General features: G+C 35.7%; 1 protein-coding gene across 4 annotated transcripts in view; it reads right to left on the bottom strand.

The window, feature by feature from the left end:
• Positions 1 to 1,544: 1,544 nt before the first annotated feature.
• PTPN4 (protein tyrosine phosphatase non-receptor type 4) overlaps positions 1,545 to 27,344 on the bottom strand; it is a 107,385-nt gene continuing 81,585 nt past the window's right edge. For 3 of the 4 annotated variants that reach the window (XM_033064578.2, XM_033064580.2, XM_033064579.2), the window contains 12 exons: positions 25,094 to 25,253; positions 22,113 to 22,196; positions 21,971 to 22,027; positions 20,581 to 20,737; positions 19,028 to 19,194; positions 18,158 to 18,248; positions 18,011 to 18,072; positions 17,145 to 17,291; positions 14,719 to 14,847; positions 13,130 to 13,278; positions 10,371 to 10,506; positions 1,545 to 8,064 (listed from right to left, as the gene is read on the bottom strand). In XM_033064578.2, coding sequence (XP_032920469.1) covers positions 7,978 to 8,064; positions 10,371 to 10,506; positions 13,130 to 13,278; positions 14,719 to 14,847; positions 17,145 to 17,291; positions 18,011 to 18,072; positions 18,158 to 18,248; positions 19,028 to 19,194; positions 20,581 to 20,737; positions 21,971 to 22,027; positions 22,113 to 22,196; positions 25,094 to 25,253 — 1,426 coding nt within the window. In that variant the 3' untranslated portion in view covers positions 1,545 to 7,977. Of the gene's footprint in view, positions 8,065 to 10,370; positions 10,507 to 13,129; positions 13,279 to 14,718; positions 14,848 to 15,466; positions 15,570 to 17,144; positions 17,292 to 18,010; positions 18,073 to 18,157; positions 18,249 to 19,027; positions 19,195 to 20,580; positions 20,738 to 21,970; positions 22,028 to 22,112; positions 22,197 to 25,093; positions 25,254 to 27,344 lie in introns of those variants that run through there. The other variant, XM_042779444.1, reaches the window with a different exon arrangement.

Here is a 27,344-nt window from a genome sequence, read left to right as displayed (position 1 = left end):
CAGTCCCTGCCAGGCAGAGGAACTGGCATAATAAAACCCCCATTAATACCTCAGCTCCAGTGGCTGAATATACATCGAGTTCCCTTGATGTCATTTACTGAAATGGGGGGGAAAATTAAAAAAGCTACCAGGTAATTGTCCATGATTTACTGACGAAGCAACAGGCTGATTTTACTAAATGCCTGTTGGAAGAGATCATTCTCCTGCCGCTGGGAGGAGCAGGGCGAGCTTCGAGGAAAGGTGAGATTCACGTTCATGTGCCTGTTTATTTATTCAGAAAGGTGAATCACAAAAAGGGGGGGATTTAGATATCTGCTTTTTATCGGAGGAGCAGGACTATGCTTGCTCTCAGTAGCTTGTAATGAAATACCTGTGGGAGCTTGCAATAAAGTTCCCAAAGAAACCATACAAAATCTTACTCTATTTAATGTGGAAAAATAATCTTTCTTGAGGGTTTGCAGCTATCTGATGAATTCTCAGTGCAGATCAACTAACCAATGGGGTTTGCATATCAAAGATGCCGAGTTTGTAGTGGAGATCTGTCAGGTAAATGGGAGTCTCCTGGCTGTTAAGTCTTTGTCACCTATACGACAAAGAATTACGGGAAATTCCCCGATTCTCTGACATTGTCCCTACATTTTCTAACCACCTCCAACTATTCCTGAAACTGAGCTTCTTTGCAGTCAGTCATTCACAAGCTCCCGTGTTTCTGGGAGATTATTCCCTTCCTGTAGCTTCAGTGACACAAAAACTTAGTTGCTCATTTTTGCAATTGCTACTTCACACCACCCTCTTGCTACTCTTCCTGTAATTACAGTCTACTCCTTCCTTGCTATTTGCTACTCAGATACAGTCCAAGTAATGTACAGTGCACATTCAACTGTGTTGTCTGTCACTTGTCTTATATCCAGTCTTACTATTCCAGTTTAAACAAATCTCCTATTGGAATGACTCTTCTTACATCTGTTTTTCTCCTCAAAGTGCTTCCCCACTAGTTTATATTTTTGTAGTTCAAATCCAAACAGCCTGTCCACATTTTAAAGTCCTGTATTTATCAGTGGAATTAAGAACATACAGGGGTCTCAGACACTCATCCCTCCTGATATTTTTGTCTTACCTCCTAAGTCCTTTTGTTGTCTTTACCTGCTTTTGTTTTGAACACCCTCTCAGTTTTTGGCAACAAATATTTCATCACAAGCTTCCATCTGGAATTTTGTTCTTCACATCAGTATTCATTCATACCCTCAGCTTTTTGATCAGATTATCATCTCTATTGAACACCATCTCCACTCACTGTATTAAAGGTAATTTAACAGTTATTATTCCAATAAGCAAACCTTGCAGTATGTATACATTTTCAGGCAAAAAACTTGTGCTGATGCTTTAACCAAGCAACTTAATTCCTGATAATCTGCATCCTCTTCTAATGCACAATCCATAGAGGTGTATTTATGTCATATGGGAAGGAAAATACAAGGTGAACATAAATGTGACACAGCAAAATTGTGTGTACAGTAGCAAGAAAATAGCAAAAAATTTAAAACTTTAAATTACTAAAGCACATCTTTATTTTGCAATTAAACAATTAAGATCCACAAGTAAACTATATATATATTTTCAAGTCTGTACCTAGACAACTATTTGTCAACTGAAATTAAATATATCCACAAAATATGCATAACAGCATTTTTTCACATAATAGAATGAAATTTTACTTAAGACTAAAACAAGACTTGTTAAATGTTAATTAGCATATTTATCCTGGGAACTGCTGGTTTTCGGTAGAAGTTAGTGTATCATTTTAATGGCAAGAAATTTCATTTTATCAAAATGAGGACAAATACATAAGGCCCTTTAAAGCATACAGTAGCTGCAGTGACAAAAGCTGAATTTATTTTCACATTGTCCAGTGTTGACCATTTTCAAGTTTCCATCGTTTTCCATCAACCTGCCTGGCTGCTTAGCCAAGATGGAGCATTTAGGTTGTTGGTTTGTTTTTTCCCTCCCCCTCATGTGCTTTTAAACAAATTTATAAGCAGAATTCTACTTATGGGAAGAGCATTTGCATCTCCCCACTATTAATAAAAGATACACAAGAGTTAGTCCAAACAACAAAAGAGCTGTTCAACTCTGAGATGATTTACTCCACACTTGCAGTCCATCATTCAGCAGTACAAAACTGAGATGAAATTTGACAACTGAAAGCCACAGAGCTGGAAATGCAAATTAATAACCAGAATCAACTGGCAGAAATATTGCCACCATCTGATTGTTAATAATCATCTAAATAATACTCTTCCCTTTGTATTTACATATAGTATAGCACCTGTTACAGAAAAAAACCCCAAACCTTACACAAACAGCCCTGCCAAATTGACTGGTTGAAATGGGATCACTGGTAAATGAAGCAAACCAAATGGAAAACAAATTGGATACACTGGATAAGATAAAACCTTCATTCTCTTACCTTAATTTTCCTGTAAATTATTATGGGTTGTTACTGTGGTGCCCCAATGTACTGAGATAATTGCACTGGATCATTTATAGTCTAGTCCTTGTGGATATATTCTAGTTAAAGAAAAACCAGCTTAACCCTTTCACTCATGTCTCAGGCCCCTGGCCTAGGTGCAAAAGGGTGACAACTTCCTTAAACTTTGTTGTGCATTATCTTTAGTTATCAAAATTCAAATAAGTTAAGTAAAAAAAAAAAGAATACTGATTTCCAGGTAATTGATCTAATGTTAAAAATAATGCTTAGCAGAAACATTTACAGTAAACATAGATAATTTGGAGCTAGCTGAGAGAGATCACAGAGATAAATTTACAAGTACCCTGTAGTTTCTATTTTGCACCTTTTTTTTTCTTTTTTTCTTTTGTTTTTTTCCCAAATGCAGGCTTCATATTCATATTAAGACAGGAAAATTGAGATGATAGAATTATGTTATCAATATCTATTTTCTGAAAATCCCTCAGAAACACATGAATAATCAAGAAAGCATTTGTACCAGGGTGTAATCCAAATCATCTCTGTACAGAAACCCATTAAGCATCTCTCTCCAAACCCAATTTATTTTGTCCAATAGTTCAGTCAGTAGTAAGCATGAGATAAAGTGCTACTATTCAAACATGAAAACACTTTGAAAAAATTATCTTTTAAAATGTGTAAGCTTGCTAAATATGAAATACCACAACCAACAAGCTGCCAGCCAGTCCATGAACCACTGTTCTTGCTACAGCAGACTAGAATCAGATATTTTAGTGGCTTTTTAAAATGAGGCTACTAATCAAAACACCTGAATTTAAAAAATAGAATATTTCAGCATTTTTTAGAAAGCAAGTAGTTTATCTCTCCTTTTTACGATTGAGATCTTGATGAGGAAGAAATACCAAAGCCAAGAGCCAGGACTTACAGCTTAGGCACCAGATCAAAACTTGTAGTGGGAGAAGCCTTGTGAAAAGATAGACGCCTGTGGAGTAACAAGCACAGAGGTAAAATCTAGTAATAAGGAACTTGTCTTCTTTGCAGACTTCTAAACAAACAAGTGACTAAGTGCAGTGGGATAACAGAGATTGGACAGAACAGTTACACTGAAACAAGCCAACTATTTCCTCCTCCTAACATCTTCCCAATCACCACTAATTATAAATCCCTACACATTCATGCAAGATCCACAGTTAATGAAAATGTTTTTACCAGATCTTAATACTAGATACCAGCACTAGAAGCAATGGGAAAGAACTTTTTCAGTCTCAAAACAAAAGATGGCACTAAAATTGGCAAATGCACCCAATTCAGCCAACTGGGGACCTGAGATGTGAGCTAAAAAACACTGCAACTGATATTAGAGGACGCCATTCCTCTACTTGGTGGAAGTCCAAATATGCAAAATTTTCATGTGGACCATGACCAAATCACTCCTTTTATCATCAGGGCTTGCTGATTGCCTGCATAGTGGCTCTACAGTCAAAACTACAGCATATCTACTGGACAACCTTCTTTTGCTTGGAAATTGGTGGATCTGTAGAGCTTTTCATGCTCATGCTAATTCCCTGAGCCATCAAACATCGCCCACACACCTGCACACACACTGCATAAGCATAAAAATATCACATAATTCAGCTCCACAGCATACCTGGAGCTCCAACATCTCTATGCCAGACCTTCCTTCTTCCTGTTTCCCTGGGCAGCACAACTGCAGCACATCTGCTGCATTTTGGCCCTTCCACAGGTACCATGAAGCTTTCTGGAAGGTCTCCATGGGAAAGTTGCCAGCTACACAAGTTCTATAACAAACTCCTCATGTTCCTTAATGTCCCAACTGCTTTCTCACCTTTTTTTACTAGATGGTGTGCCAGACTGTAATCAGATATTGTAGAAGAAGTGTTATTGCTATATCTACATGGCATATAGGCTTTCAAGATTTAACACAGAAATGTGGAAGAAATGTCAGCTAGCACTAAATCTAAAGAGAAAAAAACCCAGATGTTCTCTTTTTCATAACTGGGAGAGAATAGATTAAAATAAAATTAATAAAAGCAGTAGTTTAATGCTTAAAACCTACAAGTGATTTAAAATACCAAATGCTTCCAAATTCAGGACAAATTAATTTTTTAGCTCTCAGTTATCTGGGATATCTAATGCAGTATTTCTCAAAATGGACTGGCTGACAATCTGTAGGTGGTTTATTAAACAATACTTGTACCTTATTTCATATTTAGCAAAAATAAAAAATGCTCCCAAAAAACACTCAAAGTCCCCACTAGAGCCCCATGTCTTTCTACTAAAGAAACCCTTCCAAATCCATTTTAAACAAGAGATAGTAGTGGTAGTTTTCAATCTGAACCTAAAAGTAAAAACAAAAATCTTAACAATTAAGATTGGCACAAAATTGTCATAATATTGCTCTTATTTACAATGAAAACTACTTTTTTCTTTTTAAACTGGATTTGTATAATGGAAGTGTTAGAAACATACTCTTTCCCACACCCACCCAACATTTTTCCTAATCAAATGGTATGAAAATAATTATTCATAAAATCCAACAGTCATAACACCAATCACATACAGGTCTATAAGTCATTATGTCTGAAAGATACATTCATGTTTTGTACAGCATGAAACATACAAAAACTTCTTTAAAAAACTCTTAAGGATGATACAGATCTTCATAACCCAAAGTAAAATATTAAGCAATTTTGCTTTTTTTGGCCATATAAAAATATTTTAAAGGCCATTTATACCACAACAGGTAGAAAAATTTAAATGACTGATTTATGGTGCAGAAAGGCTTCAGTGCTATTCTCTTTCCCAAGCAGTTTTTGGTTACCTTTATCCTGGCTTTGGAGAAGCCAAAAGCCACTGAGTTGCTGATGGCCTATTAATTAAGAATAGGTACTTTGTTCCAATTTTTTCCCCAGTGCAGCTAGTTAATAAACTACAAGTCAGTGCAGAGGAAAGTTTTGAAAAGACCTATTATTCTTGCCTGTGTTTGTAATCAAAACAGTAATGACAGGTGACAAATACATATCCCACACTTTATTGTGGTATAAATGGGACTTTTGAACTCGAACTGCTATGGCAATTTTACATAAGAATATTTAAATATGTGACATACCAATGTTATACAATGCTGCTATAACCTCCATTTCTGATTTTCTTCAGAATAACAGGGCAAATGCTATTTTTGTCTACAACTTAATACTAAGAAAAAAATTTCTTTCGGTATAATGGATGAATTATTTTACTTTTTGGACATTACATGCTGAGTTCAATATAACTTTCTAACTAACCAGCAACTCAGCTAATAACCTCATCAAGTGGAAGCTAAAGAATTATAAAAAAGAATTTTTATTTGTTGCAAATGGCTTAAAATATAACTGAGATTAAAGCTACCATATTACTCTTTTTCAGTTCAGTTCAGATCCAGAGATTCTTGTGAAACTTATTTTTCACTGAGGGATAACATTGACTTAAGCATGAAATCTAGAAATATAAGTAACAGAGCCACAGCTCTTCTAATATTATTTTGTTTTCTAAAAATATTTAAAACTCTATCTTCCATTTGGCATTGTAGTTCTTATTCACTACTAAGTCATAAGCCAGGATTTCACGTTGCCTGAATCCCTTTTCATTTAATAGTTCATAGCTGATCTGTTTCAAATAGAACACAGTATATTATACAATATAATTCTTCAATAGTTAAAAATTATTTAGCGTAGAACTTTAGATTTAAATTCTATGCTATATATATAGCTTACAAAAAAATTGAATGGATAAACATTTTCAGGAAACCAATACAATAAATTAAAACTTTTAAATAGAGGGCACAAAGTTATGCTGTCACAGGGCAGTCAAATAAGTGACTGTTTTTTTCTTACAGTATATTACACTGGGTACCTTGCTTCTGACTTGGTTTCTCCTATACTAGAAAAGTATTAGAAGATGGGGACACTTGTGCATCTTTAGAATGAGCTCAGATACTGTATCAGACAGACATTTCTTACATATCTTCTACTACTTAAATGAGAAGCAACCCATACCAACTGGAACAATTTTGCACAAGCATAACAGAAGGCGACTTGGGGTAATTATGAAATTAAGATTAAATTCTGGGATAACTTCATAGTGTTCTCCTCCCTTCTCCCCTCCAAACAAATAAAAGAAAATAAAAGGCAGACCTGTACGAACATGGCTTGAAATCAACTATGAGGACTTAACAAGTTAGTTAGAAGGTAATGGAATTAAATCACATCTGATTGTAAGTTCAACTTAATTATCAGTGCTATTAAAGAGTTATGTCTAATTGAGTAAAACAGCTATTCTCAATAAAAGGATAAAACAAGGTATCAGGTTCTAATGACCTACCAGCATTTCATAGTAAGACGCTAGTAAAAGTTACTAGTTGGAAGGAATGAAGGAATGTGTCAGATTTGTCACGTAATTACAACACAGCAGCATACAATGCTCATTCATTAAGTTGGCAGAGGTGCTTTTGCTACAGAGAGTAGCACACAGGTACTTGTATAAGGAAAGAGGGAATGGTATTTCCATGACCCCTTGTGGTAACACATTCCAAGCACCAAGGGCCATTTTAAAAATCTGAACCCATTGAGATAAATATGACAGGACAATACCACCCCCATGGAATCATGAGTGCCTTTCACTGGATGTACGCTGTAAGTCTCAAGGCACTTAAGGGGTTAAGACATAATGCATGCACTAATTCCCATCACATAATCTGAAGTCACACGAATCAGAATACACCAGTGTATGACACACAAGCTGTGCCAAAGAAATGCTGTTTATTTATATGTTGGTTTTTAAAAATTTTTATTGTTATTATTTTGTACAAGATGCTGGTAAGTGGGCATTATGCAGCTACTGCTGGGTTAACAGACGCCAGCTCTCCTCTAACAACCAGCTGGTCTCTAGGAAGGGTGAAGGACAAAGTGTGCTGCATCAGTAGGCAGTGTGTATCTATCTAGTATTGGCAATATTGCTAATGTTGTAAAAATAAAAACTGTGAGATTCTGTACATAGTAAATAAACCTAGCACTGGAAAAAGACCATGGCTTAGTGTATTTTAAAATTTGTTTTTCATTTTAAGAGAAATGGGTGTAAAACAGAGTGAAATAATTCCAAGCCTTGTTTGTAGCAATTCAACCAGAAGCGCAGTATATGGCACTACAATGAAATATCGTAGATTACCCTGAACACAATTAGTTCTTTCAGTTTATGGTTTGTTTGGAGCAAATCACGAAAATAGTGTCTTCAAACAGATGAAGGTTAGAAGAGTTTCAGAGACTGATTCTGTTTCAACGTAAAGTGCAACAGTGCTGAAGTTTTCAAAGTCCTTTGTCAATTCTTTGCTGTACTTCACTATCATTTCCTGCAAGCAGTATTATGGCACATAGAATGTTGCCAGTTCATTATAGAGGACAGGATTCCTCAATTGATATCATAGGTTTTTTTGCTCTTTATTTATGCAGTGATGCTTGTAAAGGTTTAATAAATCCTTCTTCATACACCTTCAAAATAGCTTCACATACAAATCGGTACTGACTCTGAAAAGGAAAGTAGATTCAGTAAATTGAAAAGAAATGTAATTGAAAAATGTCATCTGGAAACAGAAAAGGCCTCTAAGATTTCCCCACCCCATTCTCTTGACAGACCAAGAACAGAGCTTCAAAGTTAGTTTAGGAAACACAATACAAAAGGAACTTCAGATGAGAGCATTTTGTTTCTCAATGGAAGAACAGGATGAATGGCACTGTGAAATATATACCAAAAGTCATACCTCAGTATTATTATTACATCATCACCTATTTAGTAATTTTCTGCTTTTTATTTTCTTGCTGAAATTTCACCAACCTGAGGTTTCCACACCTTTGGATTCTGAGGTTTCCACACCTTTGGATTCAGAAGCCAGAGTTTCAAAGCACTTTTTCATACTTATATTAACTCTGGCACATTACTGGCACCTCCCTGTCAGAATCTGATTTAAAAGAAAACTGTTTCATGTTTTAAAAACCCACACCTACTGTTTCTTAACATTATATAATGTCTAAATCTTCAATGCATCCAAGTCTACCATCTGCATCCACAGAGGTGACTAAGTTTATTTTATACAAATAATAATTTAAAAAACCTGACAGTAATCAAACCAGGATATAATGAAAACAAACCGAAATAAAGGCAAAGTGCCACAACTCCCAGTGCCTATGCTGGTTAGGACTGCAGCCCACTCTCAGAGCTGTGGCACAGCCCTGTGTGTGCAGCAGTCAGTGGTGTCAGTCCTGGAAGGGCACAGTGACACACCCAGCGCCATCAGCAGCGCTCGCTGTCCCGTGCGCACGTGGAACATTCGCTGCTCTCCGTTTGTGTCACCGGGACCTGCCTTGGCACAGCGCCCCCTGCGGGCAGCGAGCGCGCACAGCTCCACGTGGAGAGCAGGGAACGGGAACGGCTCAGGAACCTCCAAACGCAATTCCTGCTGACACCTTCTCCCTCTGCTGCACCGGACCCCTGCTTCTCACCGAACCTTGGCATTTCCTGTGTCCTGCCTTTACTAATAACACTTCCCCTCTACATATGGTAGAGACAGCTATCCATCCTGGAGAACTGTCACAAGCAGCAAGACCCATCTTTGCAATTTTTCCTGCATCATCATCTTTCTCATCCTTCCTATACTACCAGAACACAACATTTCAGTCAAACACGAGTACTGAAACATGAATTCAGCAGCACTGAATGACTGATGACCTAGAAATGGAGACACATATATACTTTTTGTCAGCCTTAATAATACTCTCTGAAGAACAAAAAAGTTTTGTTCAAGTTTTATTAGAGGAACAGCAGCAAGGACATGAAAATTACTACAGTGAGTGTTTATACTGGATATAGTGCCTTTTCTCCTTCAAGATGCTTTCTCTCTAAATGCTGCATATTATGAGTAAAACTACATCAATTCCTCATGATTACTCTTTCAAAAAAACCCCAAAAAACCAACAATCTGGAGCTATCCAAAGTTCGGAACAAGCAAAAATCCTATCCCCCCTTTTTTTTCCTTTCTGAAAGCACAACTCAACCTCTTTAACCTTTTTAGGTACTTTCTAAAAACGTAAATACAAACTGCTCTTAGAGATAAGCAATACCTGACTGATATAATAACAAGTTTCTAAACCTTTTCTAAAACTCTTACAAATTCAAAATAAAATACATTCATTATCTCACATTACAGGTGCATGAAAAATTCTGGTATCTTAAGGTATATCAAATGCCATGAAAGTCCCAAAATAATCCTTTAGTAAGGATTATTTTGTTAGTCTATTTTCTTAGACTAAGTGTACTTATGATTGCTTTGATGCATCTTGCAGATTTAATTACACTGATTTTTACAAATATTATTTCTCTGATAATTTCATTTAAAGTAATCACAGGGCATAGCTAAGGCTTGTTTCCATTACAACTAAGGCAATATAAAAATCACTCAATTGCATCACTGAAGATTTTTCTTCATGTCCTGGTTCCTTCTGTGTTTATATTTTATACTATTCCCATTCTTAACCCCTGGAATTAGGTTCCTACTTTCTTCTCAGGGTGATTTTTACACTGTTGAAAATTGACCCGTTTTGTCATTATTTGCTAGATGTCCCTGAAACAGCTGCTGCTTTTTTTCCAAGTTTGCTCTGTAGAAATTTAAAGAATTGCTCCTTTCCAATAGCCTTAGGAATTTATTTTTGCCTGGAGCCAAGGCTACAGCTACACTGGGTAATGTGATCAACAACAATTACATCAAAAATCCATCCAATATAACTGGATCATAGGAAATTATTGTTCTGCAACACATCACAGCAGGGATGATACTCACAGGTGTTTGGATCATCATGGCTCTTTGATCTCTCATGGTTCTTACAATATCTAAAGGATAAACAGGCTGATTGCACTCAATGAGACACATTGCTGTCTCCATCGTGATCAGAACCCCTGTCCGTCCAATCCCAGCACTGCAACAGCAACAACAAAACAAAGTGGAAAATGAAATCAAGTGTCTGGAGTACAGTTCATACTTAAAGACCTTCTTCTCCTGGATTCTCAGAGTTGATCATTATGATTCCCTTACTGCAGGGGCAGGGATTGGACTGGTTGTGACTGTGTCATTCCTTGGAAGAGGAAGTGCCTCAGCCAGCCATTCCCCTGAGCAGAACTTACAGAGATGTTTGTTAAGATCCCATTATAAACCACACTAACATCCAGAGAATAACAAAACATGAGCATATGCTGGACACATTGTGTCAGTTTGACCATTGCTGAAATGATGATTTCTGGAATGCTGGGCCAATAAAATCATATTTATGTCCTTCAAGTGGTACATACCTTCCTATTTCGAAGTAAGGAAAAGCACAATTACTAGAAACCTCTTTAGGGTGACAATAAAAATTGTTTTCTTGTTATTAAAAAGTACAATATAGATCTAGATTGTATAGATTGAAAAGGAATACATAATAGCAATCCCCTTCAAGACAAGGAAGCACCATAACATATGCCTCTCAGAAAGGCAAAATTATCAAGAGAGCTTACAGACAAACTTTTTTCCCTTAAAAATAAAACAAATCTAAAGATTAATCCACCTGGTTTTATATACACATATGCTTTCCCAGAGGTAGCAAGCCTCAAAGACTGAATATTTGCCCTTGAATTCAATGAACAATTTCAAATTTTTCAATTAATATTGCACTTTTGAAATAGAAAACAAATGTTTCCCCATATTAAATATAGGGCCAATTACATATTTTGAAATGCCAGCATTATCCCAACCCATATAATAAATCAAAGTGATTAATATAAACATTTCTAACTTAGAAAGTTACTTGTTCCAATTTTAACGAGTTACTTCAAATCCACTCTGGCTAAACTACTGTTTAAATCTTTGTCCAGGAGGTGGCATTAAAGCTACTCTATATTTCAGTGATGTCATAAGACTTTTAGGACAAGATGCAAATGTGCTGGTTATGTAAAATGATTCAGTAGTATTTCATATTTCTAGAATTTACACATATAGAACTTAAATGCAGAATGCTTTATCAAATCCAACAGGAACAAACAGTAACTGTCAAAGAACCTAATGACTCATTTTACAATTTCAAAAGATTCGGAGGACAACAACAATGGAAAATGTGATAATTTCCCTATAACAAACATAAAGGAGGATAGGATAGGTGTAGAAAAAGAAATCACTGACTGATGGAGTGGAACACTGAGACAGTGCATGAGAAATCTTGAAAGGCATAGACAGGATGGGTGGCTCCCCATCTCATCGTGAACAAGAATTAGAAACTGTTCAAAACGAGTAAGACCTTGTAAAGATAAAAATAACCACACGACACAATATCAGAAACAAGTGGTTTATGCAGCTCAATATAAAAAAGAAACTTCCCAATTTCTTGCAGTCTTGGTTGCCTTAAAATCTCTGTGGGTTTGGACCATTTTGGTTTTTTGTTTTTAAATTACTATTATTGTACAAAATAAAATAATTTTCTATTAGCTACTTGGATTCCTCACATTAAAGCTGGTGGCTTAGTCTTGAAAACAAATTTTGTTGCACTAATGCCCTGTCCTATTATACTGAAGAGATGTTAAAAATAGAGTGCATGCACCATATGGAGGAACACCTGGGCTCCTTCTGCTTGACTCCCTGCTGGAATTCAGTTGTACTTCCCAACAACCACCAAGTTGGGCCAATTAAGTAAATTATGTCCAACTTGATATGATGACAATGATGAATATGATGGAATGATATTCCATCTCTTTTCTTCTGTGAAACATACATTTTTCATACAGCTTCAACTACACATTGAAATTATCAGTTTGGAGCTGAACTGGTGCCTCCTTGAGTTTAATGAAACTGTTCCTACCCTCCAATGTCGTTGTTCCCCAAGCATTGTGATAGCACACGTTAGTTTCAAAACAATGGCATTATTCTAGTTTGCTAATTAGATATTTTAAAATTATTAACATCTTGAAATTCACTACAGGAATGGAGAACGCTATTAAAAAGTATTGCACAAGAAAAAGAAGAATCCCATTTTTCATGTGTATGTAAAGATCTAAACAGCAGTTATTTTAATTCATAACAAAGGTAAATTGTTCAGAAAAATGTCTCAATTCTGATGTATGTATCAAAATTCCACATGGGGTAGAACTGCACACTTGAGAGAAAATGTCTTTTAATTGGTCTCTTAATAAACCACCCACATTTTCCACTATGGATCATTTACACAGCTATTCTAGAGCTTCGTAGGATAGGAACCTATTCTTCATGGTTAGCAAATATCTTTTGCTATTTCCTGAAATATTATGTAGATTGTTACCACAAGCATTTAAATTGCAAACAAAACAAAACATCCCAGAAAAATGCCTGCACAGATGAACACATGTTGCTATTCAGAATTTTGGTTATTGAAATGTGATTACCGTGATAAACATTAGTTTTATTTTGATGTTAAGTTTTCCTGACATCCCCAAAGCAGACACTATTAAATATTTATTTCAAGAACAAAGCACAAAACAGCTATTTGATGATAAAAAGTTCACTTTGATGATTTAATGAAATTGGAAAAATATTGATACCTGCAGTGAACAACAACAGGTTCTTCTCTGCCAGCCCTCTTCTTTCGCACAAGACACACAAAATCTAGGAAATCGCTGGAATCATCAGGAACCCCGTGATCAGGCCATGCTATGTACTGGATTTGAGTTAGCTGGCGGCTTTCCTCTTTCTAATCAGAAACATGAAACTTAATCAAGGCTAATTCAAGTCCCATTTAAAAAACCCATTAAAAATAATAAAAAAATCAATAGTACATTGATAGCAACTTCTATTCATAATCTAGGTGACTTCAGGCAACTAGCAGTGCTTTATTAGTGTTAACCATCAATCATCCTGGATTTTATAATTACTTTTTCTTTCTCTTTTTTTTCTTAAAAAGGATAAAAGGAAATCCACAAATGCTTACATCTTTAACAAGTGAAAAAATCACACAGCACATAATAGCAAAGCAGTTCAGGAATACCAGCAATCTAACTGACCACTAGAAGTACAAGAAGGTGGTCATATTCTTAGCAAACCAAATTTAACAGACCAAGATAATATTTTCCAGATCAAAAGACAGAAATGGGGTAGGGAGGGGACATCAGACATAAAAGCTTTCCTTCAGACCCTGTGTGAACAGCAGCAGTGTTTTGGCTTGATCTGCACCTCCTACACCTACAAGGCACAATGACTTTGTTTTCCACTCCCTCCTGGCTCTCGCTCTGGTATCACAAATATAATCAATAGGCCTCTGGTTAGGGGAGGGGACAGCCCGGGCAACCAGAGTCGAATTTCAAAAGAAGAGGAGCTACTGCACTTTAAATAGCCTTGAGGCACTGAATCATTTACAGAGATTCCACGGCTGATAGCAGATGAGCAATTGTCTCAACAGGACACAGGGCAGGAATTTTAACTGCAAATTGACTAAATGGCAGCTCCATAAAACTGGCTTCTCAACAGGTAACTCAAGCAGCAAGAAATAAGTATGTGGACTAACTTTATACTAATTTCCAAACATTTCTGAAATTGAAATGCTGGCTGGGGAGGCCCTGAAAACTACAAATGGCCTGAAAATCATGCAATGCATGTTCCAAAAGATCCTTGTTTACGTCTAGTCACTACTCCAGATTCATCTTTCTCTCGGCAGGATTTATCTTCCATCTTCTTGCACATATTGTTCAAGATGGGATTATTAAGAACTGTTTGCCTCTACAAAGACTTTCAGATGTGATGATGAAATACCTCTAGTGTCTCATGTTCTGCAAACATCAAGGGAATAACAAAGTTCTCAACTTCTTTTATTACTCTTTTTCTTTGGCCAGGTTATGAAAGACACCAGTAAAAACTTTTAGGATAAATAACATATCCTTAATGCGTTACAATTGATATGATTATGAAAAATGAATTCCTGGGATATTTTTGCTTATGAAAGGTTCGTTATCATTCGATGGACAGAATTTCCCCTAGGAAAGTACACAACCACGAGTAGTTTTCTAGAGGGTTCTGGAAATAAACAGTTCCATTTACATGGATGTGCCACCAAGCTGTAAAGAAAATCTACATATGTTTGAAGTAGTATCCAAGGATTCTACCTTGATTAATACATAAAAATATATGAAGATTTTACCTCCAGATTAGTCAATGTCATTTCTCGAAAGACATAAGCAGGATTTCCTTCTTCTGAATGGCAGGTAATCTGAAAATTCCCATATGATGAGCTTCCTGATGGCTCTGGCCAGTACTGATGGCATTTAACCTAAGGTCAACACATTTTTAAAGATGCCCGTGTTTAAATTCAGAGTATTGTTTTCATTTTCTCTAGTTTTTATACCTTTCTTTGTTACAGATTATTTTGATAATTTTGTAATCACTATTTATTTACTTACCAAACAGACTTTGTTACCTAATTACTGTTTATAAAACAAGGTATCATAAAGATTTCCTGTTTCTCTTTCCAAGAGGACACATGCACCAGCTCTTGCACTCAGTTTCTGAAGATGGATGCCTTTAACTTCCATTACATTTTTTAAAAGGGTTTATCTATAAATATTCTATCCTAACACTCGAGTGACAAAGATGCTGCTTTATAAACATTTCTCATCTCCAAAATCCTGATCTGATCTTCTCAAAGTACATTTATATGGGAAAAGAGCAAACAAGAAAAAAGGGAAATACGCAACAAAAAGTTGCTAAGCTAACGCAGAAAATAGGGGGATGAAACGGTGGAATTCAAAGACTCCCAATCAAGTCCACAAACGTGAATGAAAACTTCAAACACTACAATTTCCTGATATATGGTTTAAATGCCTAATTACAGAGGTCATTTCAGCTCAAGTGTACTTTTGCATTTCCAACCCACCTGGCGAATCTTTAAGAGCAGCCAGATTTGCAGACTTCCTGCTCCACTGAGACATCCCGGCATGCAGTGGGATAGTGATGTCAGAAGCCTCATGATCAGCTTTAGAGCAGGGAGTCTGCCTATGGGTATAAGACAGATAAGTCCTTTTATTTCATTATTAAGCAGCTCTCCAAAGAACTCCACAAATATAATTATTGAAGGGGTGGGGGAACCTCAGAGAACTGCTATTGCAAGTCTGTTCTTAGCAGATCTGCAAAGAATCTGCAGATGTGCAAAGAAAACTCAAAGTAAAAGGGCACTTGTACTGAAATTCCCTCTCATCATGTTTATTTGGGAGCAGGCAGCATCATGCAAACACTGAGTCACTGAAAAATGGTGAACAACACTGCAACTTCCCTTCAATTATTTCAGTTCTATTTAGAGTCTTGACCTCACAGCAGATACATAGTTATTAAAAAGTCAGAATATAATGAGACAGCTGAACTATAGTCCAAGTTGATCAGAATAGCCACAACCCACTACAAATCCATCCTCAATAGAAATCCTGATATGGAGGAATTCCACTACTCCACTATTACTTCAGATGGTCATTTCTGTTGACACACTTAATCAGCCAGTGCTACTGTGAATGCTCCAGACTAAACCAAATAATTCTAGAATTACACTGTGTGTATGTCCACACTTGCCTATTTCCAAAGGCTAAAACTGCATAAAATCCAAAGCTATTAAGGAGAAGCTACAGCTTAAACCAAAACCAAAAAAGCCACAACACACACCTGAGGCCTTTTACAGCACTATACACAATTATTTTTACGAATATTAACTCTAATTACTCTATTACTAGTATTCTAACACATTTTATATATAAATTAAAGGGCAATGATTATTTCACATGATTAAACAAATCTTTATGGTCAGAGAATAACATTTTATGGAAAATTTTACAGTTCAAATTTTAAGAAAGTCCTTGATAAGACAGCCATCCAGGCATGGGATATTAACACTACAAAGCTGTGTTAGGCTGCCTTAAAAATTAATCTCATTACATATCAAAGAAGAACTCTATGAAAACTGATTCAACTTCTTGGAGTTCCTTCATTTGAAATTCAGAGAAAAAAATTCTATGAAGGTAAATTCTAGATGCCTTCTACTTTACAATAAAGATTCAAACAAAGCATACTGGAAGTATTTTAGGAAATACATGAAGAGTTAAGTGCATTTCAGGGCTGAACAAAGTTCAAATATTAGCTGCATTAACAACACCAGAAAGTTTAAAATCTCAGACTCATCATTACAAAAGAACTAGGAATGCACTGTTCTTATGATAAATAGTTACAGAATAACAGAACAGTTCTGGCTGGAAGGAACCTTTAAAGGCCATCCAGTCCAATCCCTGCAGTGAGCAGGGACTCTCCAACTAGACTGAGTTGCTCTGAGCCCTGTCCAACATGACCTTCAGTGTTTCCAGAGATGGACATTGACCACCTCTCTGGGCAACCTATGCCAGTATTTCCCCACCCACACTGTAAAAATTTCTTCCTCATATCTACTCTACCTACACTCTTCTAGTTTAAAACCACATCCTCCTATCCTCTTGTCATATTATATGCAACTATAACATATTCCTCTAATTTTTTAGAAGCTAATCACTAACAGTTTTTAAAAAGATTATGGAAGTGGTATGTTTTACTTACTCTGCCCCGTTCTACTTGAGTTGTTAACATTACAACCATAGAAGAGCCTTGCTCCCAAGTCATCTGCCAAAAATCGGGACAAGTGTTCGGTAACGGACCTTGACAAGCAATGTACTGGTTTATTATTGTGGAAGAAGGGATTTCCATCTAAGAGAAGACAAAGTCATTATTTCAATTCCTGCAGCAAATGGAAGTCAGGCATCAGATATTTACAATTTAGTAACTAATTTTAAAAAAGCATCCATGACATTAATTCTATTTCTTAAAGGTTAGCAAATATGAATTACTACAAAGATTCAAATACAGTTTACATATGAACTGACAGTCATGTAGTTGCCATAATGAAGATTAATGGCTGAAAAAAAATGACAAAGCGGTTGACAAATAATTCAGGCACAAATATTACTTGCTCTGTGGGTTTTTGACACTAGCTTTTAAAACACAGATCTCAATTTAATATCTGGGGTTTTCTTCATCAAAGTAAGTAGCTGTAATTTTGCTGTTACTAACAATGAAAAAACCAAGATGCAAAAGAAACTGATGCCAAATTAAACTTTACTGTTGTTGAAAACAACTGCAGAAAAGTAATCAGAAAAGAAGAATTAATTGCTCTGGAGAGGACTGCCTTCAGTTTGCATTTTTTCACATTAAATGCGGGGCTAGACTTTAACATATATGAAAAGACATGTCACAAAACATTAGAAAGGAAATACATCTACAGGAAATTTCAAATCACCTGACTAGAGGTTTAGTAGCCATTCTAGCCTGAACTAGATTGATAAAAATGGATTTTTAAAATGAATTTTTTCATCAAAAAACTGTAGAATGACTTAATGTCAGAAGCACTACTTAAAAATACTACTCACATTTATATAATTTGCATTGATGTAATCTTCATTACTTTTTAAAATAACCCGTGTAGCATCATCTGAAAAAGATTTTAGAAGGATGTTATTTATTTACTAACCACAGTAAAATACTTTTACAGCACATAGACACATAGCAATACTTACAAGGCGAAATGTCTCTGTATCTATTTTTGGAAATGTTTTGAGGTAATCTGGCACAAGACATTGTCATTCCAGGCTTTTTTCTATACAATTGCTAAAAGACAAAGCTGATGGTTAGAACATAATAGATGCAATAGACCTGCTCTTTTTAATATAAAAGGAAATTCTAACATAAAAGGAAAGTTCTTAAATAATAGTATATGTTTTATAAATATATATTGCAAAATATAATGCTAGGTCTCAGTTTGGCGAATTCACAGAATTTGTACTGCTGTGTTTTACAAACCTACTTTTGCCTGCTTTAAGCCACTTGATCTCATGCATGGAAGATGGATATGACCAAGGCTATCAGCAGCTTAATGTCCCACAGAAAATGCACTAGTTTTCTGAAACATGCCAATAAAAATCAACTATTTATAAAATACAGTTACATTAACCTTTAACATTGGTTATTTTACCTTCCCCTTACTGAGAATGCCCATAGAATGTCAACAGTTCAGTGTCCTTCAGTTTCTACAGCAACTTAGGTATGGAATGAAGGCCCGAGTACAGAACATATACTTTGGTAGACATTCTTCAGCCTTCATCTTTATGAAAGTATTTTATTAGCATGTCCCCAGTAACCACAAAAAGTGTAAGTAACCAATAAAGCTATTTATAAAACTAAACCCCAGGATTAGGTATTCTTAAGTTTGCACGTACAATACAGGATTGATATTTTCCTTGGTTATTTTTCTTTTGAGAGCGTAAGGCAATTGTTTTGCTAAAGGATGCTGACTGTACAGAAATTTAACTGAAATCTGCTCTGTTTAAAATAATTGCCATCCCCAAAGACTTGGAACTTGCCCCAGCTCCAGGTGATATGGTACTTACATCAAACTGAGCCAAGACAGTTCCAGTGATGAGCCCCTCTGCTAACTGAATCATGGATTCCCTCAGAGCATTATCATCCTGATGGACACCAGCAAGCGGAGATTTCTCAGGGATGTACTGAAAATCAGGCTCGCTCTCCACCTTCTCTTCCACGACATCATAGACAGCTGGAACAAGCAAAGGTATGAATGCTCTGACTGAAGATGCTGTTTGGCTAAAGTGAGCTGTAAGTCATTTATTTTAAATAGCAAAAACCACATTTCTCCTGTAGAAAACTGCACATTTATTAGCACATTGATTTTAGTCCCTATCAACAAGGACAAGTAACCTTCATTGATCATTATAATCCATGATAAAACTATTTTTTTCTTTGGTGTAATAGTAATTTCAAGTGAAAGCCCATTACTGACAGCTAAAATTTTGATCAAAACTCCCATTATACCCTGCCTTGTCTGATATAACTATAATTTCAGATTCTCACATCATGCCTCTGATATCATTACAGCTGCATTTACATTTTACTTACAATTCAGTTAGAACTCATTTTAGGATTCAGTAATTAGGGGAAGATGTGCAGACCACCTGAGAAAATTCCATTTAATACATGGCCTTATAAAGTTATCAATGCTCTTTGTGTGCCTTGACAATAAGCTCAGAAATAATATACATCCTCTGCTACACATAGCAGACATATGCTGTTCAAAAGCCTATGTTTAAATTACATCACATCACTACAAAGAAGGAAACTGGCAATTCCTCACTTCTACAACTCACATGTTTTTATCCAGAATACAAAGATAATCAACACACAAGGGGAAAGACAGTTTGCTTTAGAAAATTTGCAAACAAAGCTCATAATTTTGTCTGAAAAAGCTGCAAGAGAGCTTACACACAGAATAACAGCATGTCTAAGTGGGGAGTGCAAATCAGTGAATAAGGGAAATATTTCTGTGAGGTGGATGAGGTACTCTGCAAAAGTAATTTCCATTATTCCCATTAAGCATCAATCCAGTGCCTATCTGCTGGTTATGATCCAACTGTGCATTTTGTGACTACACTGCATAAGTTTTTATTTAGACTGCATTTTAGCACTTCTACTAAGACTCCTCAAGTGAAAGTGTTATTAATGGTTTTGGATTATTTAAAAAATGAATGGAAGGATTTTATATATATTGACCTCCAAAGTCACACCCAAACACTGAATATTTGGTGATGGTTTTTTTGTGTTTGGTTTAAATTTTCCTTATGGGAATTATAATAACCTTATGAAATATATTCAATAACCATATAGTTTTCTGGACATTTTTATCAATGAAAGTGAGAACAAAATTTAAATTAGCTGTCTGTTAGAAATATTTGATGTCTGACTTTTTCAACACTTAGTTATACACAACTAAGATTATGTGATCAATACACTGTGTTGTCACAATTCCTTTTCAAGGAAAGGAGTTATTTCTTACAGGTTAATTCTATCCCAGGACACAAAATGGAAGCTAGAAAATGAGAGCAGAGTGAGGATTTTTATTTCTAATTATGATGCACAAGCCACTCACCATTGGGTCGAACTAGGAGCACAAGTTCCCCTGAGTGTCTCTCACAGCTAGCTTTAATAAACATTACAACTTGGTCGTGGGTATGCTCTGCTATGTCCCTGCCATTGATCAGTACCACCTGGTCCCCTTCATTCAAACGAGGGACACATAGATCAGCCTGCAAAGTTGGGGGAAGAAAACAAAACCATCTGTAACACAAGCCATTACCAATTTCTTACCTTAAAATAACAATTTAAAGTAACTAGGCTTGGGCTCTTGAATCCTGTTGCTATGGCTGCTGCACTGTATTCAAATGACAAATCCAAGTGTTACACAATACACAGGCAGTGCCATTGCCATTTGCAGCTGGGAGGTGACTGGCACTGTGACATATCTTTCAGCAGATGCTACTCTACCCCTCAGCTGATGCAGAAAGCTCCTCTCTGAATCACCCTTTGTACAGACAATTAAAAAGCAGGATTTTTTTGAAGGGAGGGCAGAAACATGGCAAAACCATGTCTAAATCAATTTCACAGGCTTAAATGCTTCAGGTCTGAAATACTGCAATGGTAATGGCAAAAAGAAATGGAGAACTCTCAGTAATCCCAGAGAATCAGGTGATAAAAATTGTTATTGTAATCACAGCCTAAACATCATTGGAGAAAAGAAAGAGCACAACTCATCACCAACTATCTTTCTTGTCCCTACAGAGTGAATGTTTAAAGCCAAAACAATTCATGCTATTGAATATTTTAGGGATAATAATTAACAAGATACAAGAACAATGATTTGGCAAACATTTCAATACTTTCAAAGAGTTAAGAAGCAAATAAATGTTAATACTCTAACATGTATTGACAGAGGTGATTCCAGTCAGTATTTCTGGCAAAAAATTGACAAATATTGTGCCTAGTTTGAAGACACTCATATAGTCACTAAACATCAGTAACAACACGCAATCAGACCTGATGAATGATTCATAATGTCTGCTTTTAATCTACATCTTGGCTTTACTCAGCTACATCTGTCACTAAAGTAAGGCATTTGCTATTTTAGTTATTTTAAACATTCTTTCAATATGTAATTTATGTGAAATTACTGAATGTCTATATCTAAAAAAAGCTACAAAGTAAAAGTATTTTTAGGATGGCACAGCTCAAGTACCAGTGCATATTGAGCATCTGTAATGCCCAGTAATTTTCAGAAATTAAACTTTGTTTCAGTAGGAAAAAAATACTTGAGGATTGAAGAACTTTAAAAATTCTTACTGCATGTGATTTGCTTTGTTCTGATAATGTTATAGCAAAAACTAATTTTCATAAGCAGTACATTAATAGTACATTAATAATTTTCAGTACATCCTTCAAGATACATAGATATTGGTATCAAGTTTGCTTTTTTGATAACTTACAGGTGTTCCTGGAGCTACCCTGGACACTATAACCGGCATCTTCTGATCATATCCACCCTTTAAAAACAAATTAAATTAGTAAGAAATCCCAAATGTCATAAAATAACCTTAATAAACGTAAAAGGAAGAGATGTACTGTTACCTTTACATTGAAGCCAAACCTTCCATTTTCGTCTGGTTTCATTCTGATCATAACAAGATTGTCATGGGGGACACCACCATTGGGCTAATAGACAAAAGTTATAATATATTAGTATCTATTTTGTTCACAGATTCTGAGGATATTGTATCTAATAATTCTGCAATTTCCTTATCAAATAATTGCTCCTGGACACTTGAGAAAATATCAAGTGAAAACACAAACATCTTGGGTTTACATAAAAGGGAAAAATTACACATTTAAGCGTCTTGGACATAACTATGTTAAAGGACTGTTCTGTCAAAGCAAGCTCAAAGTAAGAAACATTAGAAAAAAATAACTGGCTTCAAAACTCTAATAAAAATAGCTTAGTAAATGAAAATTTCTTTAATTCATTTTAATTAAGACCACAGTGAAGAGCTGCAATAAGAATGTAATACAATGAAAAGGAAGATAATTGAAGGCATCCTTTTGTTTCTGTTAACAGCAATATGCCAGCAGTAAGCAAGGAAATCCTGGTTCCCTATCCCTTACTCCATTTCCAGTCCAGTGGAGTATGAGGTGTGACATATGCTCTGCACTGATTCGACTCTGAAAATATTAGCTGCTTTCTTCTTGGTTTATTTGGATGACAACAACACTGTTGAAGGAAATGCCAGTAAACTGAGGAATACTAGCTATGTCTTTAATCTGAAAAATACCTACTTAGTGCCATTGAAGTGATTTTTAATTGGTTCCCCCATCTATATTTATTTCACAGACTGAACATTAGCTAGTATGTCTACAGTTCCTACAGTGAGGATGCAAAGTAAAAAATAAAATGTGTTTCAAGGAAGTTTTCAATTTAACCAGTTATAGCAAAGCAGAAGATTCATACTCAAAAAAATAAAAAACAAACTCAGAAAAGCAAATATTTTTGTATGTAAGAAAGTTCAGAACCTGAAGTTTCATTAGGTTAAAGAAGTCTCCACAACTTGGCTCATTAGAAGTTAACTCAGTTGCAGGCGTCTTTTGTTCTTGGTTAAAACAAAACAAAACTCACCAAATGCAGTCATAGTAATGAAAAAGTGAAAAATTTGGGAAAGTAACAGCACAAGAAATGTTAATTAAAAGGAAGGGTCCTAGAAAGCCTGATCATATGCCAATTATTTCAGCCTGTGCTCACTGGTGTGGGAGATCAGACACAATGAATATGAACCAAGTGCTCACCTGCAGCATTTGGCAGCTTTTGTGCCACTGCATTCCCCAGACAGAAAGGAAATGCTAATTTCCTGCTACAAGATGCTATTCTGAGCAGAAGGTTATAATGCAAAATGTGCAGAGAGTACTGTATGCCATCATTAATGTGTTTGACTGAAGGGACTTTGACCACACCTGTTTTCAAGTACTTCTGACATTCTCAGATTGGATACTGAGGGAATGGAGATGGAGTAAGAAGTCGTCATTCCCATATGTGTCCTACTACCTTTCTACACAGACTCTACATACATGCAACAGACAAAAGAAATTCAATAGCTTTATGAAGTCAAAATGGTGAAGAGTTTTGTTTAAAATATTTGAGATGGAACAGCAGAAGACTTTAGTGGTGCAGGAACCTGAATTCTGGTCAGAAAAGCAATTTTGAAACAAAACAACATTCCAAAAATTTCAGTCATGCTATGTTCCTTCTTCTGCAATCCCCAAAATAAAAAGTCCTCAGCAGACCAAATTAGATGTTCAATTACAGCAGAGCGCTGCCTTCAGTGAGACTGCATAAAATGTGTCCCACTGGAGCACAGCAAACAATCACACTGACAATGGACAGAGAAAAAAAACAATCTCATTCACACAGCTGTGTTGGTATTGCAGAACTGAAAGGAGTTAAAAAAACCAGCTGAAAGTTATTTTTATCAATTTGGTAAAGACAACTGAATACAGAACAGAAAAACCTGATGACTAAAGTAGTGTTATCTTTCAAGACAGAACAGGACTTTAATGTGACTCAGTTAAGCACCGGCTGAAGACAAAGCTGTTACAAATTCCATTTCGTTATTTAATTAAAACAAAAATTTTTACAACATTTCCAAAACCCTCAAAAACTTACAGTCTTTCATTTTTGAGCCTTTTATTAAAACCCCAGCTATGAAATTAAACAGGGGTTTTATGGGAATCTTAACTTTGTTACAAGGCCTGAGAGAACACCCTAAGTTTACAGTTTAGGACAAAAAAAAAAAAAAAAAAAAGGCATGTCTGAAAATCAGTTTGGGGAGGTGACTCGTAATTTTACATGCCTGAGGTTGACAAAACTGTTTACAGAGTATTTGCTATATCTGGATGTTTTCCCATCCTGCAAAATGTTTCTTGTCCCATTTACTGTTTACATCAGTATAAAATCTAGAATCACTAGAAAACTTCTGGAAGGACAAAAACCACAAAAATGATCAGAGACATCTCAGACAATCAACTATCTTACTCATCTCACACATGCTTGATTATGGAAAGAGAACTTTTACTCAATATTTTTGTATTTGCTGTCACAGGCTTCTTTACAGTCTCTCTCTTGGAAATTTTGATGAGAAATGCAACCACATATTCAAGAAGCTTCTCCTGATAAAACCACTCTAGAAGCAGGTAGGCATTTCCAGGTTTAATTTTTTAGCTAAAGCTAGATTAAACATCTGCAATGTCTTCTTTAAAACTGATGGCAAATGACTTCTCAAAGAGAAGGTTAGGTAGAAATTTCTGCATGTGCTGAAAAGGTAATGCACAGAACGTTTGCACAACCATCCCAATTTAGTGATTTTTTTGTCAACTGACAAAGCACTACTCCAGCAGCTGGAGCAAAACCAGCAGGAGCCAGTGAAGGGACAGTATGGATAACAGAAATGCTGGAAGGTAATGCCCAAACACAGCAGCTCTGAAATGCTTCAGAACCAAGCTCATGTAAAATAAGACCATCATTCTGATAACAAGCAAAATGGTTCAACTGGGTCAAAAAAACTTACAGTGGATTTTTCAGGTGATGCAGGAACATCAAATGTTTCATTAATATGGTTATCCAGTTCTTGCTGTGAGTGTGAATGATGAATTTGGTTCCAACTGTTCCTTTTAAATTGTTTGGGTGGTAATGCTGGAGGCTGCCCATCTATAGGAGTCTCTTGAGACCTAAACACCAAAACACAAGTATGAAGTGGAACAATCATGAGATATTGATAGTTCTGTCAGGGTTGCAAATAAACTGAAAACGTTAGAAGAAACTAAAAAAACTTCAGTGAGAAATGAGTATCTGTATGTATTTTTAGAACCTCAAAAATGTAATGCAGTAGAATATACTGGCAGCCTATGTTTGCACCTGTTGCAGCTTTTTTCTTGACAAGTAAGTGTACACAGAACCAGCAAGTTCATCTTCTACCTATGACCTTTATAAAAAATTATTTTAGCATGCTTAACCCACTATTTCTGATCCATAAGCACTCCATTCCAGATTAATAAAAATGTTCTGTGTTTTTGCATAATATGGAGAATTTCCTTTTGTTAGTCCTCTTGGAATAAAACTTTAAGTGTGTAATTTGTATTACATAAATATATGATTCATCTTTCATTATATGGATTTATATTTAAGAATTAAGAAGAACATTTGGAAAGGCTCAAAAGGGTAGTGGGCTCACAGTTCCCATTAACTTGGTTTGAATGTCAGTTTCTAAATACCAGCAGGATATGTCGTCCTCCACAGGCACCCCATTAAAAAGTGCTATTAAGTCATTTAACAATTTCAGTCAACAGCCCACTGATACCAGATCCATAAACCATCAAGAATGAACTTATAGGTTATAGCTAAATCTAAAGAGAAGGCTACCACCAAAAACAGGAGTGTCTGTTCTTTCACCCATATCCCTGGCTGCTTCCTTGAAGAACTGCTGCTCCTCCCTTAGCTGAGGCAGCTTACACCAAGCAGCCAAAAACACTTTTTGGAGAATCCCGGGTCCTCTGGTTTATCTCAGGGCTGGCAACCATGCAGGGAGGGAAGCACACTCCCAGAGGCAAAAGCAGGACACTGCTCCTTTGATTATCAGCAAGCTGTAGTGGTAACTCATCACAGAACTCCCTCCAAAACCCACAGGTAGCCACATGAGCAGCTCTACTGTATTTAGTAGTCTCACCCCAGTGAACTGTTAGCAGACTCTCAGTGTGAGACTGCACAAGGTTTCAAGTTGCTGCAAATCTGAAAACCTAAGGTACACATCAAACTCCATACCACATAATTTGTCTCTATGCAATTCAACAAAGGCAGTTCCCAGATACATGTTCAAAAATTTAAAAAAAGAGCAAAACTGAGTATACTGATTTAAAAAAAAAAAAAGACTGAACCTCTTTCAAAAAGCATGAAAACTGGGAAATAGAACACATCACTTTGAAATGCCAAACATTTTTGTTTAAGTTAAAAAAAATTAGTCAATATTCTTAGAAAACAAAACTGGCAACATTTTTGTCAGTGTATGAAAGAAAACAGCACATTCGAAAAGATCCCAACAATATTTTTCTCTATTTTTCTGCTTTATTTCAACTTTCAGAAAATATTTTTTTCATGAAGTGTTAAAAGAAAAAAAAAAGTACTAATTATTCAGTCTGATGTCTGAAGAACCTCATGTTCAAAAACACAGTTGGGAAGAAAAATAGTATTTCTTAACACTTTTCAATGCAAGTAACAGAAAAAAGAACACATTTCATTTTTCAAGATAAGCAGCTTTTTTAAATTCATTTTTGTGGAGAGAAAAATATGAGGATTGTCAACATTTGCAAAACAAATCTGCAAGGCAGCTATAAACTATTTAGACATCGACTTTAAAAGGTCACCCAGAGATTTTTAGCTGCCTATGCATTCATTCATTCAAGTCTGGCCAGCACAGATTACTCATTCTTTTAAGTTATGTATTTTCAAGAAAACAATTACTCCTGAGAGTTTTAAACCAAAGAAAAAAGGAATAGAAAACATGAATAGAAACACAAAAGAAGTTATTCTGATAAAAGTAGAAGATGGATCTTATGTTTGACTAGATGTCTGTACATACATGTCAACAAACACAAATTCCTACTGAACACACAAACTTATAGCAAAGATTTGAAAAGTTACTTAAATGAGCATTTTACAGGCAGCAATGCAAGTACTGTAATATATTAGCATAATGAATTGTGAGAACTAACAATCAAGCCTTGGGCATAAACTTCACTGCTTTATATTTGCCCAGTCAGCTTTGA

Source organism: Catharus ustulatus, chromosome 7 (genome assembly GCF_009819885.2).
Source record: "Catharus ustulatus isolate bCatUst1 chromosome 7, bCatUst1.pri.v2, whole genome shotgun sequence".
Lineage (NCBI taxonomy): Eukaryota > Metazoa > Chordata > Aves > Passeriformes > Turdidae > Catharus > Catharus ustulatus.
This window is presented reverse-complemented; position numbering and strand designations above follow the sequence as displayed.